General features: G+C 40.1%; 2 protein-coding genes across 6 annotated transcripts; one reads left to right on the top strand and one right to left on the bottom strand.

Moving 5' to 3' along the window:
* Window positions 1-12: 12 nt before the first annotated feature.
* Window positions 13-15164, top strand: TRMT61B (tRNA methyltransferase 61B). Of its 5 annotated transcripts, XR_010719929.1 has the most exons (8): window positions 13-588; window positions 677-779; window positions 3274-3464; window positions 4644-4735; window positions 5141-5376; window positions 5976-6056; window positions 13961-14030; window positions 14490-15164. XR_010719929.1 is itself a non-coding variant. In XM_066178112.1 (7 exons), exons 1-7 carry the CDS (start codon window positions 58-60, stop codon window positions 14507-14509), a joined length of 1254 nt encoding a protein of 417 aa, XP_066034209.1. In that variant the 5' UTR covers window positions 13-57; the 3' UTR covers window positions 14510-15162. The 5 variants fall into 5 exon arrangements, 4 of the variants coding, with proteins under 4 accessions (XP_066034209.1, XP_066034210.1, XP_066034207.1 ...); XM_066178112.1 differs by lacking the exon at window positions 13961-14030 and having other exon boundaries at window positions 14490-15162; XM_066178113.1 differs by lacking the exon at window positions 14490-15164 and having other exon boundaries at window positions 13961-14483.
* On the bottom strand, window positions 6052-12039 carry SPDYA (speedy/RINGO cell cycle regulator family member A). Its single transcript, XM_066178114.1, has 6 exons — window positions 11737-12039; window positions 10654-10712; window positions 10315-10400; window positions 8527-8698; window positions 7308-7599; window positions 6052-6636 (listed from the first exon to the last, which is right to left on the bottom strand). The coding sequence occupies exons 1-6, from the start codon at window positions 11963-11965 to the stop codon at window positions 6548-6550; spliced, it is 927 nt and encodes a 308-aa protein (XP_066034211.1). The 5' UTR covers window positions 11966-12039; the 3' UTR covers window positions 6052-6547.
* Window positions 15165-15412: the final 248 nt, after the last annotated feature.

Genomic DNA, 15412 nt, shown 5'->3' with positions numbered 1-15412 from the left:
GCGGCGCGACAGTTGGGAACTCGAGCAGCGCCCCCTTTTCCCGCCTCCGGCTGCTCCATGAGGGCTTGGCGCGCGCTGCGACGGGCGGCCGCCTCCTCCTCTTCCTCTTCTTTTCCTGCCGACAGGAAGCCTCGGAGGCGGGCATGGGAGAGTTCGCTGTCGCCGCTGGAGCGGGTGAGGCGGCTGCTGCCGCCCGAGGAAGCGGCGGCGGTGGCGCGGTGTGCGGCGGCAGCAGCGCCGCAGCCTCGGGCTCCCCCTGAGGAGAAGGAGGAGGAGGTGGCGGTGGCCACCCCCGGTCAAGCGCTGGTTGAGGCGGCGGGTCCGCGTTCCGGCCCTTTCCGCGCCGGGGAGCTGGCGCTGGCGGAGGTGCGGAGGAAGCACAACACGACGCTGAAGCTGCTGTGCCGGCTGGCGGCGGAGGCGGTGCTGAGCAGCCCCGGCGGCGTCCTGCCCCACCGCGACATCATCGGACAGTTGCCCGGGCAGGTGCTGCGCGCCTCGGGCGGGGCGCGGCTGCTGCTGAGGCGGCCCTCGCTGGACGAGTACGTGCTGCTCATGCCGCGGGGAGCCACCATCGCCTACCCCAAGGTACCAGCTGGTGGCTGGGAGGTCGCTGGCCGTATCTCACCTTTAATCTTTTGCGTATAGTAACGTGCCGTGTTTTTCTTGCTCGCAGGATATAAGTGCTCTATTAATGATGATGGATATCCACCCGGGAGACACCGTGTTGGAAACTGGCAGCGGGTCTGGTGCTATGAGCTTGTTCCTGTCAAGAGCAGGTGAGAACCTGGCTTTAGACAACAGAGAATTTATTTATTTCCTTATCATAACAGTGAATTTGTTTGTTTCCTTATCAAAATTTGGGGGTTCTTTTTGCCCAGATGCTTATGGTTCTCATGGTTCCAACTACTCAGCTCATAAAAGCTTTACTGCAGTTCACGTGTTCACCTATAGTTTGTTGACTTGAAGCGAAGTTACATCAGCACAGGGACTGTGAACCGTTCTGACGGTGCTTAGAGGCCCGTAGTGTAAATGGTTTCCAAGGCCCCAAGATCACTCAACTGCAGATGGTTATGTTAGGCCCAAGTTTTAAGGTCAGCAGTTGCACCTCTGCCCCCTCCTTTTGCCTCCTAATGCTATTGCTTGGTTTCTTCTGATCATCTTTCTGCAATAAACTAGTGTTTGGGGTTTTTTCATTCCATTGGGGTTTTGAAGCTAGCATGGGATTATCCTCAAAGCGACCACTGCTGCTGTAAGAGCTGGAAGCCAATGAAACAGAAGATAAACATCAGCGCTTCTCTTTCCATTGAGAGGGAAAGTAACAGTCGTTAGCTTTCCCCATCTTGCCCTACAGGCAGACCCAAAACCCAAAGAGATGGAATACCTGCTGCTGGCTAAGGCAAAAACTAGCTCTTGCTAAGTACGGCAACTGATTTTTTTGCCTTGGGTATTCAGCCATTTCATATAAGCACACCTGAACTTGCCAATTATTCCTCTAATTTTTCAGTCTTGTCCAACGGGTTTTTTTCTAATCACTTTTATTTATCTGTAAATGGGCCAAGTTGGCAAAATCATTTACATTACCAGGCTCTTAGCCCTATTCAGGGGAAGAGTGCAGTTGTTGTGTTGTGTGCCAGATCAGCTCTATTTTGAGGAGTGGGAAAAAGGAATGAAATTGCATTGCTATTTTCAAATTTATTGAATTTAAATCGGCACCAAATACAGCAAGTTTTAGTCACAGCTGAACACACTTTGTTGCTGACACAGAAATAAGTAGATTTGTTTGCTGTTTCCTAATGGTGGCTGCTTTTGCCATCATTAAATACCCACCAGTGATACCCAACAAGGAAAACAGCTGCTACGTGGGTAAATGCTGGAATTTGAATCTAGTGGACACCTTACCAATGTCCATGGAATTATTTAATCCCAAAATTCTTGTTGATTTAACAGATTTCATTTATGTCTTAATTGTTATTCATTTTATATTTTCTTTTCCATTCTTTCTTTAATCATTCCCAGAAACTACTGACATGAAACAGGATAAAGTTAAGAGAGTGCTGTTTGCCATGGCTTTAAGATCTTTGAGCACTGGAAAATAGGATGCATGCAAACTTGTCATACTGTAGCTTCACAGTAATGAAGTTTTGCCTAGATATTTCACCTTGCTGTTCTTACTTTTTAAAAGCAGTTTCAAAAAGTAGGAATTACTTGGAATGAGTGGGGGTAAGACTGATTCCCCCAGTGTGAAGAATTTTATTTTTCTCATGTTTCTAAACTGTTTTTGGCACTGTGACTCTACAACTGCTTCAGGTGATTAAAGGCAACATGCTGAAACCTCCCCTTTCTTACAAGCTGGGTTCTGGCCGTTGTCTGATGCAGGGTGAACTGGATCAAGGAGCAACTGTTGGGAAATCCATCCTTTCTTTTACTCAGTTATCTGAATGGATTCACAGTGGGATCACGTAGGTGAGGGAAGGAGCCTGATGACTTCCAGCTGAAATGGCTTAGAAGGGCACAGAACTGAGCTGGGAGCTGCTGCTTCCTGAAAGCTGCCTGCATCCATTCCAAAGTAGCAAGGAGAGAGAAGTGAGCAGTGGGATAGACTTGAGGAATGGGAGTAATACAAATATGGAAAAATGTAGCAGTGCACTGCTGTCTGCCTGCACAGCCTGCAAATGCTTCCTCTTTGAGAAACAGTGTATATTAGACTTGTGGTAAATTTCAGAATAATAAATTTAGACTTAATCATTTACTACTGTTGCAGACAGTAGCAGGAAAATTACACAAACCTGGGTAAATCAGAGAGTACACTGGAAAACTTGTCTGTGGGGCCGAGATCAGTGAGAGGGTTTCCTTAGCCTGTGAGCTGTGAGCACTGGTGCAGCATTCTCAGCTGGCACCTCTGGTTGCTCTAGCAGAAGGATTTAGCAGGGGCCACAGATGCTCAACTTGTCTTTTGCTGCAGGAGTGACTTCAGGAGAACATCTCAGGAACAGTCTGTGCTACTATAACTACACTTTATTTTACCTGTGCATTGATGATTTCTATCTGTGAAAAAACAAACACAGCACTTTTTCTGCATATGTTTGTTTTAACTGTAAAGAAAACATAGATTGTCATTGATTGTTTCATATGTGATAATTTCCTAAAGCAGAGATGGAAAGGTGTACTTGTTATAGATTATGGTTTTTTGCTTTTGTTTTGGGTTTTTTCCCTAAGTCTGTATAACAGGAGTTTTAAGTGGTGAGTGGAGTGTCTTCTCTTTGTTTTCAGTTGGGCCCAAGGGACGTGTTCTAAGTTATGAAATCAGAGACGACCATCATGCTTTAGCTAAGAAGAATTACAGGCGCTGGTGTTCTGCATGGGAAATAGGACACATGGACAAGTGGCCAGATAACGTGGAGTTCATTCTTAAAGACATTTCAACAGCTGCTGCAGATATGAAATCTGTAACACTTGATGCAGTGAGTGAATCCGAACAACTCCCCCATTTGACATTCATGTCCTTTCTCCATAAATGAAAACCTCTAGTGCTCACTCTCACAACAGAATTCCCGTATCTAGTGTAACATGAGAAATAACAATCCAGGTCTTCATCAGTGAAAGAAACATTGTAATTTTTTGTCAGATACAAATGTTTTCAAGGTTTCAGTTACAGGTTGTCAAATGAAAGCGGATAAAGCTATACTATAGAAATATTACAATTGATTACTGCTGTCTTGTAAGCAAAGACCAACTCACTTTCATGTATTTTTTAGAAACTGATATTTTTATGAGATACATATTTCAAGCATTAAATTTCAGAAGCATACATAACGTTATTAATTATTTAACTATGTGACCGATTTGCTATCAGCTGTATAGAATGCACAATGTAACTAACTTGTAATTTAGAGAATGCTATGGCTTGCTCTCCTGTCCTGCTTCTTTGTATCCAGATTTCCTAAAAAGGAGTCATGCTCGGGAAAATAGCTTGATGTTAACCACTCTTCCCAGTAAAGGGACAAACTGCTTACAACTACTTACTTACTAAATGCTTTAAACAAATAGCAATTTTTAAAATGGTGTAAGCAAATATAAAACACATCATTAAAATACCATTTCAAAAAATGTTTTAAGTTACAGTCCTGCAGGAAGCATCAGATATTGCATATCCCATTGTTCTACAATCTGAATAGCTTCCTAGCAAAAGATGGATAAATTGCCATAGACAAGTTTTTTAGTCTTGAAACTGAAAGCAAGTTAGACGTTGTGACCATAATGTGCTCCTTTTATGCATTTAAACAATCTTTCTTTTCACATTTGAGAGACAGGTATTCAAATATGTTAGTAAATGTAGTCTTCTAAGTTTTGATTACTGTCAGGATTACGGGATTTAATTACTAGGAGGCTTAACTTCTTAGTTGGTCAAGTGCTACTTGCTGTTTTAATAGAAATTCGTATGGAAGTAGAGAAGTCTTAATTTTGTGTAAGTGTGCACCTCAGGTTTTGAGAGGCGGTAATAAAACTGGTTGATGATTACATACTGATGTATGCATCTCTTTTCCATAACCCTTTTTTTCCCCCCCAGCATTGTTGTATGTTACATTGCCAGATGTACATATGTTTTCCCCAGTAAACATTAATACATCTTTCTCTTACAGGTGGTTCTGGATATGCTGAACCCTCAGTGTGCTCTGCCTGTTGTACATCCAAGCCTGAAACAAGGTGGGGTGTGTGCTGTGTACTTAGCAAAGTAAGTATTTATTTCTGGCACCTTTATTCAGGCATTACCTGGCCTCGGTACAGAACCAAGCATCTTCTGAAATGTACATCCAGCATTAATGAAATGGTTAGCAAAGTTGGGTTTTTTCCCCATGTAACTTTCTTTGGGAGTTGTACTCAGTAAAAATTACATTTGGCCACATCCTTTGGCATCCACTTGGGGCATGTTCTCATTCTGGTCAGTGAAGTTTGGGCTTAATGGCATCCTCAAAGTAACTGCACTGTTCTCCAATGCAGTAGTCAGGTTCCTCCTTTACCTTAAAACTGAAGGACTCCTGTAACCTCAAAGGTAAAGAATGTGCCAAAGTCAGTAGAACTGAGATTTTGTGATTTGAGTTTTCAAAATACTACAATATCCTTTGCATTTCTTCAAAAGCATCACACAGGTCATTGACCTTTTAGACACAATACGGAGCTGCAAGCTTCCTTTTTTGTGTGAAAGGATAATTGAGGTAACACACAGAAGCTGGTCAGTACTCCCTGCTAAACTCAAGCATGGCAAGTCAAGCCAAATGGTGGGAACTCAAGAAAATATTGAAGAACCACCTCAAAATGAATACGAAGAAATCCATATTCAGGATCAAGCAGTTCTTAAAGAAAGCAAATACAATGGTAAGGACTTTACTACTGATGAGATACCCTATTACTGCTCTTGATAATCCAGTATAGGAAGATGTAGTGTTTCTTCTTAAGTCAGCTGAGAATTGGCAAGGTTTTGGACAGCCTAGACCTTGTCACACTTAAAAAAGACTATTAATTGTTACTTAAGTTTTAATATCCTATTAAAAGTCTGGGCTAAATAGAAAATAGATTTCAATCTGCAATAAAAAATGACTGCCTTTCTACTACTGTTTTCAAGTTTTTGGTTTTTAAGAAAATTCAGTTCTTTATACTCATCCCTTAGCTGCTTTAGAGGGCCCTGACGGCCTTAAAGATTCCTTAGGAGAAATGGTGGCCAGTGTGGTCTGTTTTAATATTATGCTGTTCTGGCAAATCCAAAAATGCTGCCATATATATATTTATATGACAGATGTAAATAAAAACACAGTATAGATCTGCAAAAATCAAAGAGTTCTGAATATACTGGTAGGTGACAACAAAGAAAAGAAAACATGTCAGGGAAAAATATTACATGCACAGTATCTACTCTAGTCTGCATGTAGGTCTTAAAGTTGTGGGTACAAAGTAAAAAAAGAATGTCCTTCTCACAGAATCACTCAGTGATGCTGCTGAAACAAACCGCTCTGTGCCTTACATTGCCCGACCATCCCACTGGCAGGAAGTTCATTCAGGTGAGGCACTTGGAAAAAGTTTATTTTAAATATTTAGTGGTATTTTTATTTCAAAGAAACCTACTTTTTTTTTTTAACTAGTATTTGGTATGTTCCTATATCATGAAATCATATAACTTACAATAATAAAATAATCATTGTATAGTGAAATACTAAAGTAGTAACTTCTGTTTTTGAATTAGCATTCCTTACCAAGCTGAGAAAGTTTCGACCACCCCTTTCTTGATGCTGCTGCCGCCTCCTTAGCTGCTATTTTGAATATTGTATCATAATAAAATAAAAAATAACAAAGCAGATGCTACATTTTGCAAGTTGTGTAACTTTTAAGTAATGACTGCTCTGATTTCTACCTCACATCAAGTTTGAAACACCAACTGTTATCCCAATATGTAAATGGAAGAATTTGAAGTGAACCGTCAGGTCTGGTGTTGTGATGCAGCCCAGATTGTTCTGCAAATCACAGTATTTGTTTCTGTCTTATCAGGTGCATTTCATTCTCCATTGCTTGTAAACCAGTCCATGGATTTATCTTGATTCAGGGTGCTACAATGTTGTCTTTTGCTGGACAGGCGCTGGCCGTCTACCAGAAATGAAGAGAAAAAAAAATGAGTAAGATCAGAGGCTGCCCCTTGAAATGAATACTGTGCTGGCTTCTAACTGGTGACTATAGGTTTCTTTAAGAAAAAAATTCTTGAAGCATAACTTAAGGAGATACTAAAATTCACTGAATGTCTTCACTTGATAGAGCTGTGCTTATTTCAAAATCCAAACAGTTGTTGACAAGCACAGCCATGGTTCCCTTCCAGCTCTCATTCTGCAAGTTGCCTGCTTATTTGTGAACTTCACTTCATATAAAGTATTCTCAAACAGTTTTTTCTGACCCTTGTCAAAGATGAGAAGTAAAATCTCTCAAGTAAAAACAGACTTAAAATTAAGTAATTTGGGGTCTCACCTGAGCAAGTGGTAATGTTTACCACATTGGTAAACATTAGACTGGAATGCAACCCAAAATCTAGTGTAGTAGATGAAAGTAATATGAAGAGACTCAACGTAAAGCAATTGGTACTTCCAGGAAGTCAAGTTACAATATGTGAAAATGAAAATGAATCTGTGAGGGTAAAAGCACAGTTCTGCCAAGGTAACTGCATATTTAATAGGGAGGGACAGAGCTGTCCCTGCAGCACTCTGAAGGGCAAATATGGCCCCAGTTGCCTAAACTAATGGAAAATCATTCACAGTATTAAACCTTACCTTGGGCTTTATAAGAAGGAGAGTCGTTTAGCATTTTTTCAGCTGAGAAGGTATCCTTTGATTTCTGGGATGAATGCAGTTCTATCATCTCCAGAGTGTCAGTAGATGAGGAGGAAGATGACAATCCAAGCCGTACAAATCTGCCTTTCTTACCGCAGAGCAGGCAGTCTGTAGGAGTGGCGCTGGGCCCTCGGGGCAGCTGTGCTCCCTTATCGTAATTCCTCAGAGCCCCACTGTGGTGCACAGAGCGCTCCCGCTGCCAGATGTAATGTGTGGGAGCAATGGCCATCACCTGTGGGGAACAGCCGTGGCAACAGGAAGAGTAAAACTAATGGGAAAATATACGGCTGGAAACAAGAGGTCCAGTTAGTGTACAGCAGGGAATTAACGTAGCTGAAACGGGCATCATCTCTTTTCTGTCTCATACTGTCCCACTGGAAAGTTTGCTCCCTTTGGCAGGAGTAAGTAATCCCGACACCAGTCAGGTGTGGAAACATCCCAGCTTCCAGCCCTGTGTGTTCACGTGAGTCATCACAAACACCAGCTCATGCTCAGGCTGTGAGACACAAGATGGTGTCTTTGGCCAGATACTAAACATCAACTGAGTGTTCGTCATCACTGAAATAATGATGGTGGGAAGCTGGGAGGGTATGCAAGGAAAAGCCTCCTGTACTCGCCTTGTTCCTTGTGCTTTTCCTGTAGCATCTAATCCCATCCCCAGAAATGGGCCTCTAGAGTAAAAGAGGCCCACCACTTTTCCACCATCTGGAAGTAAACATTATGTACCCAGAGCATGACAAGTGTTTTTCCAGATACACACTTCACCTGAAAAGTGAGTAATATATTTTTTCCTTATAAATTGTAAAGCACACAAAATTATTTCTAAAGTGGATGAAGTGAAACAAATGAAGGTAGATTGTAAATAAAAAATATTTGCATGAAGCAGATTACAGCCAATAAAAACTTCACTTTTAACAGTCGTGCAATATAAAATATTCCAGTTTTCTTTAAAAACATAGTTTCAAACAATGTATTTTAAATGGAGAAGGAAAAGATATCATGGAGGATAAATGGACCATTACATTTTAGCAGCTTCTTTTCTTTCCCATGGATTGTCTGTTTACTTTAGGGAAGAAACCGTACAGAGTTAAATTGCAAGCTAGTGTTAATTGTTCTGATTGCAGCATCTACAATAACAATATGAAATCTCCCTCCCTACCTCTTCACAGCAGCGTCTGCTTACAATAGCCCTGTAGTCAATTCTACTCCACAGTTGATCTCTTAACTTTAAGAAATCAGGGAAGAGCTTTCTCCAGGCTTTTCCCAAAGCCCATGGGAAAATGTCATACTTTGCTTCTTCATTGTCTTCTTCAACTGTGTTTGCGAGATACCTTCAAATATATATATATCTTTATGTTTGTAAATATTATTCAATCTTAAGTCACTATATTAGAATGATTTCTAACATAAAATAACAGACATATTGCAGTGGTTCTTTTTTTCTGGTATTGTGAGGGAAAAACACTTAACAAAGTACAGCCTTCTCTCTGAAATACAGTATTTTCTTAATTAGTTCCATATGCATTCTTTGGGTAAAAAACCCAAAAATTTTATAAAAAATGTTCTACCCTAGAATTTCTAAATTAGTAAATCAGCAAGAACTAACACATCCTGACATCTTTCTCCAAGCTGGCAAGAAAGCCTTGAATTAAATGAACAGTTTCTGATTGGTTCTTTAAATTCTTTAAATAAGGCTTAAAACAATCCTGTGAAATTTTAAACTTTACATTTTTTACTTTATAGATTTCAGCTATTCTTGGAAAATTAAGTTGCTCATATTAAATCAGGAACAAAACAACTAAATACAGGTCTATCTTCAGTTATAAATGAAAAACCTAAATGACTTTTTAATGTCTCAGTTCTTCCCTTTGTTCACTATCTGTTACTTTTAGTTTTGGATTGTCTTCTCAGACAACAGGAAAATGTTTACTTCCTCTGGATCCACCTGATACTAAACTCCTGTAAATCACACTTGAAAAAATTAGGACTTTTCGTCTCCTTCCCAGTTTTTTCACTTGCTCCTGACCCCAGTATTCTCTCTAGTCCCAGTCTCACCAGATCCTTTGTCCCCTTCTAATCTTTCACTGTTCTGGCCTGGCCTTTCCCCCTTCAGTGGAGTCAGAGGGCTCCGTCCTCTGTGCTCTGTGGATGTCACCCCCCATGTACCAGTGACAGTAGAAAGAACAGCCACTTTTGTCCCTGCACTGCTGTGCAAATCAGAGCATCTGAGAAGTGATGTTACCGAAAAAGATGACCTGAGCACCATAACACTGTGAAAGAAAATGCAGAACCCTGCAGTTATACAGAGGGTTATGTAGGCCTGGTAAAGATGGATTACTGATTCCACCACTGTTTCAAAGTATAGGCATTTTACAGCTGTTCAAAAAAGTTCTCAGAAATTCTCTAGCCATATTTTTACAGTTGATTTAAATCATGTTGACACAAACTTTAATAACAAGTTACTTCTGAGATGCCTGTCATGGTGAAATGTTTTGATACAAGTGCCTTAAAGGCTGGCAAAGATATGAAACAGGGTTTTTACATGAGCACCTGTGAGCCATGTATATGTTGCTGGGTATTGTCCTGCATATTTATCTTGTAATGCTTTAAAAAGCTCACAGATTCAGTTTGGTAGGCAGAATGCCATTGTGTGTATCACTACACCAATGCAAGCAACCCCTGTCTGCTGCTCAGGCTTGTCCCATCACAGGAAGAATAGTGAATTTGCACTATTTATGTACAGTATGTAGATTATCATAGAACCACAGAATGGTTTGGGTTGGAAGGGACTTTAAAGATCCCTGCCGTCCCCTAGGGATGCCACCCCCTAGATCAGGTTGTTGATATACTGCCTCAAGGAAGTCTCATCACATTATAATTATCAGTGTCATAAAGAAATAATGCAAAAGTTTACCCTAATAAAACCAGATAGTTTTAAAGTACTTACAGAGCCACAAAGAAATTGATTCTGGTATGCTCACTTGGTGTGAAGTTAGCTCTCTTGAAATAAACGAAAGTCATTGCCAAGAGATACTGTTTTAAAATGTAAAATGAAGTATCAATGTGTTATTTAGGTATAGTATTTCCTAAACTGATTCACACATCTTGCACCAAGATATTTTCATCATTTCTAACAATGAGGAAAGCATGAATTAAGTTTCTTGAAACTTCCATGTGAAAACATTAGAAAAAGATTATGTTCTGTATTTGCATGAAAGCATCAAGTAATTAAGGGCAGATTTCTCACTCAATGTATGTTTATTAACTAAGAAGGAAATACACTTACCTTGTCTGCAATTTCACAGCAACAGTCCATCCAAAGGAAGTCTTGGATTAGATCATCATCTGTAACAAGAGAAAGCTGTAGCATTTCAAACACCAAAACTGTTTATGTGAGAAGGTATTTATAAATAAATAACAGATAGTCGTTCATTAAACCAAATAAAAGAAAATAAGCTAGACCCACCAGCAGGGAAGAGAGAAATTGAGGGAGGAGGAGAGGTCAGGTGTGAAAAAAGCTTAAGTGACAAAAGAAAACAAACTACCAGAAAGGCAAGGTGGAAAATCTGGTGACTGCATTTCATCCATTCTCAGTAACAGCAGGTAAAAGTGAAAAATTACCAGTATTTTTTTTTTTCTATTTGCATCATTTCTTCCTGCATTACATGCTTCCAGGTGATAGCACACCATTACTTCAGAGGAACTACAGACTGCTGAGATCCTGCACCTTGATTACCTAGCAGCTTTTATAGGGCAATACTTGCTTATTTTTGGTCAGTGCTTCATTGTCCATGACCATGTACTGTAATTACCATGAACTCTCTCATTCACTTCTGCTTTTAAGGGTCAAATAAAAAACAGCTGTAATCTTCCACTATTACTTAATGTCTTTGCTAAATTAAATAAATACAAAACTTTATATGAAAGAGACACAAATAAAGAAGAGATGCTCCAGCTCCTTAGATCAACTTCCCATTCCAATTCTCCCTCCAGAAGTTTATTCCCACAGTAAATAACATGTTTAAGAGACAAGGAGTCCTTTTTTAAGCCTTGTGTAAAACAAGATGCACGTTATTTTACATGTATTTGTTGAAATGTAAGAGAAAATAGGAAGGAAAATTGTCATAAAATAAAAAGTAGCAAACCACCTTGGTTTCATTTGTAATTTTAAAAAAAAGATACTTTCATCAATTTGGTAGCCCTTGTATTTTGAACTTAAGCATTAAATATTTATGTACCAAAATATAACAACAAAACGTTTTGATAAAGAATTGCCACTAGTTTCTGTATAAAAAGCACTCTCAAAATTACTGAGCTTAGAAATCATTCTGTTCAGTAAATTTATTCATATCTCACATTATTAACCTACCAAATAATTTAAAGAAAGCTGTCATTTCCTGACGCTGAATAACTAGACATGGTCCCTTTGAACATTTGTATTTCTGACTAGGAACCCCTTTTTCACAATTTTCTTGCTGGTCTTTAAAAGCAGATCGCTTTAGTCTAGTAAGTTTTTTTTGCTGATGTGATCTGGATGCACTGGATTTTACATGCACAGTGACAGTGGGAGGTGTCTGACACACCAGATTGTGTTTCATTTCGTTAAGCAAAGGTTCCTGTTAAAAAAATAAGAAGAAATTAACTACAAAAATAGTCAGTTTCAGCACTAGTACATTTCTTTTGTTCACATGAAATGTTTCAGTAGAGCTTGTATGTCAGATGGAGAATTAATTTTATCAGTACTGATTATCTAAGTCTTGTGCCCTAAGAAAACCACATAGAGTTCTTTGATTTAGTTCTAATTTTATAAAGCTTTCTTTTTCCCCACTAGAAGGAGCCTTCCATTTTGCTTTTTCCAGTCAACTTTGTTAAATGGGAAAAGAGCCTTTCCAGGAAAAGTTGCTGTTTGTCAGGTCCTTGTAGCTCCACTCACTTAGTTACATCTATCAAAAAACCTGTGTTCTTCCCCTCCAATTTGTGATTGTGTCATTTTTTAAAAAGGAATATTAATAGAATTAACACAGCAGAACTGTGATTGAGCCATGGAATATTAAAATAAAATCTTGAGCTCATAATTGCCATTGGGAATTAAATTTATCCCTCAAGTTGAACATACCCTGAAGGCACAACCAAGGAAACGTACCTGGGGTGTTTGTAACCGCAAAATTTAAGGGAATACAAAATGGAGAGTGAGAAAGGGTATTTTTTTGGCGGAATTAAATGTATTTATGCCTCCAGTAGGTCTCTCGGCAGGGGGCTGTTGGAGGCTGTCTCACAGCAGCCTACCTAGCTCCCCAGCTCCTGGGTGGCTGCCGCACGAGCACGAAAGGCTCCTGGGGCGAGGTCGCGCTTTTGGCTCCCTGCGCGAAAGCCCAAAGCCCCCCGCGCCGCCTGCCTCAGCGGCCTCCCCCTCACGCCCCCGCACCTCGAGTGGCGTCTCTCGCAGCCAATCAGCATGCGCGGGGCAGCGGCCGAGCCAATTGGGTGGCGGGGCGCTCTCTCCTCCCTCCCCCCCGTTGCCGCCCAGGACACGGCAGCCAATGGGAGCGGAGCGGGGAGCGGCGGGCATGGCGGTGCTGGGTCTTGCTGTGAGCCTGTCTTGAGTCTCTCAGCTGCTCAACGGCACCGCAATCCTCTCCTCTCCGGGATGTAGTGACAGGATAAGGGGGAATGGATCCAACTTGAGAGTAGGCTTAGGTTAGCTATTAGGCAGAAATTCTTTTCTGTGAGAGTGGTGACAAGGCGTGAGTTGCCCAGAGAAACTGTGGGTGCCCCATCCCTGGAAGTGTTCAAGGCCAGGGGAGATGGGGCTCTGAGTAACCTGGTCTAGTGGGAGGTGTCCCACCCTGCCCATGGCCGGGGATTGGAACGAGATGATCTTTAAGGTCCCTTCAAACCCAAACCATTGTATAATTAAAACATCTCCCGAGGATGGGAAACATCTCTCCAGGAGACATAGGACATGAAGGAGAAGGGATACCTAACTTTAAAGATCATTAAAACAGAGGTACAGGATATTCTGCTGCTACCTTTCCACAGAGGCAATTAGTGCAGGTCGTAGTATGTAATTAATCTAAGGCAGTCTATTGAAATGTAACAAGAAGAATGAAAAAAATCCCTTTGCTAATAAGATTCAATGTGAAATCTTACTGTTGCCTTTTCTTATTAGAGCTAAAGATTTATCCTAGGAAGATGGCAAGACATACATTCATTTTCATTGTTTCCCCCTGTGCAGGCCAATAAAAGTGTAACTGACCTCATTTGTTATGGTAATGAGAAAAGAGGCCTCTTTACACCTTCCTCACCTTCTATTAATAATATTATTTATGTGCTCTGAGTTAGTGAGCATATTCAGGAAAAGATCACGGCAAGTTTCTGATCAGGGAGAGAGATAAAAAATATGCCAAGTGGTAAATCTACCAACTAACATAATCTCTGTATGGAACAGGCTGAAATCAGGACAGTTGGCAATAGGATGGAGATAATACAAAATACATCGGCAGGGCAAAAGTCTGTTTCTTCGATGTTCTCTTTTCTTGGATGTATATTCACAGTGAGTTGTCCTGCATTCATTGTTCTCTCTTTTTTTTTAGATACTATTTTCATCTAAGGAATCTAAACTCATCAACTGTTCATTTCATAACTGTGAAAAACAGAGGAGGGGTAGGTTACAGAAACTTCCACATGACCATCTGAATCTTTAAGACCAGGAAAATATTCTCTTGGTTTTTTTCCTATTTCAAAAGATGAAGCTGCAGTGATAATTGTGACATCCATACTTCCTTAATCTTTACACCTTTACATCAATAAAGTGGCTTACAATGTCAATTTTTATCCACACAGAACCTCCTATAGGCCTCCCACTTCCAAAATTATTTTTGGGCTGGTGGGTCTCCAACAAAATATTAACTGACCTCTTTATTCACTCAAAAATCTGTCACAATCAAGTTATTGGATAGGTATTGTGACTTCCACCAGTGTACTGTCCCCAGCCTGCCAGGACTCAGGTCTCTGCTCTGATTCAGACCCATTGCACAACATTGGATTTAGAATTTTGAGGAAACTGAATTTGTGAGAGGGAGCTGTGAGAATGTTTGGAACTCTACCTTTCTCTCCTTGCAGGACTCTGCAGCCTGAGGTAGGGCTGAGAAGGGAATGACTCAAGGATTTAACTTGAAGCATTATGGAAAAACATCAACATGGAAAGGCTGATCCCTGAACCCAGTGACAAAGAAACAGAACTTCACCTGACTCTAAGTCCTCTTTATGAGATAGTGGAATTAACTGGTTCCCAATTTTGCTTTTTGTTAGCTACAATATTCAGAAGGTTGTTGAACAGTTCATCCAAGAACATGGGTAAGAATGGAGCTTTTGGACTTCCAAGTCGCTTGCTGGACATCAGGGAGCGCTGTTTCACCACCAGCGATTTGAACCGAGACAATGCAGCACTTATCCAGTGTAATATACGGGGTTTCATGCTATACCTCTTTCCTAACCCTTCCAGTAGATGGCCATTAAATCAGTTTAGCCACTCTTCATCTCTATGTGTAATCACAGTTTGAAATTAAATTTTTAATATACAAATTTATAAATCATTTTATATAAATGCAAGTGTGTGTATATATGTTATTATTTTATATAAAATGTATATGAATAAAATTACTAAGACCTGAGTTTGAAAGACCTGGATTCTTACAAAATCTTATTTCTGGGGAAAATAATAAATAAATTAAAATCCATACATAAGCTGGAACTTCATTATATGAGATACGTAGTTATATAGCTATCCAGAATTTGATCCAAAAAGGTAGCCGCAGAGCAGTTTGATTCCTTCAAATAAAGAAAATAACTTAAAATTTTCAGTGAATGAGTTGTTTATATATAGATTAAGAAGCATCACTGAGGAAAAACACAGGGATAGTACTTTTATAAATTATATTTAGGATATATGTACTTTTTTTTTGATTTTGATATTTTTGAGATGCCTTTGGCCTCTGATGTCCTTTCCAGTGAACTTTTTTTTTTGCCTAAGAAAGATAAAATAC

The sequence above is a fragment of the Chamaea fasciata genome, unplaced genomic scaffold (genome assembly GCF_029207755.1).
Source record: "Chamaea fasciata isolate MVZ Bird 193981 ecotype frontalis unplaced genomic scaffold, bChaFas1.0.hap1 SCAF_3, whole genome shotgun sequence".
Taxonomy (NCBI): Eukaryota; Metazoa; Chordata; class Aves; order Passeriformes; family Sylviidae; genus Chamaea; species Chamaea fasciata.
The sequence above is the reverse complement of the archived record's forward strand: the minus strand, read 5'-3'. Positions and strand labels throughout refer to the sequence as shown.

Coding starts and splice junctions, on each gene's coding strand:
- SPDYA (XM_066178114.1), bottom strand. CDS start 11,965: ATGAAACACAATCTGGTGTGTCAGACACCTCCCACTGTCACTGTGCAT. Junction 10,713..11,736: donor AGCTTTCTTTAAATTATTTG/GTAGGTTAATAA, acceptor CTCTTGTTACAG/ATGATGATCTAATCCAAGAC. Junction 10,401..10,653: donor GCTGTGAAATTGCAGACAAG/GTAAGTGTATTT, acceptor ATTTTAAAACAG/TATCTCTTGGCAATGACTTT.
- TRMT61B (XM_066178110.1), top strand. CDS start 58: ATGAGGGCTTGGCGCGCGCTGCGACGGGCGGCCGCCTCCTCCTCTTCC. Junction 4,736..5,140: donor TGTGCTGTGTACTTAGCAAA/GTAAGTATTTAT, acceptor TTTCTTCAAAAG/CATCACACAGGTCATTGACC. Junction 5,377..5,975: donor TAAAGAAAGCAAATACAATG/GTAAGGACTTTA, acceptor TCCTTCTCACAG/AATCACTCAGTGATGCTGCT.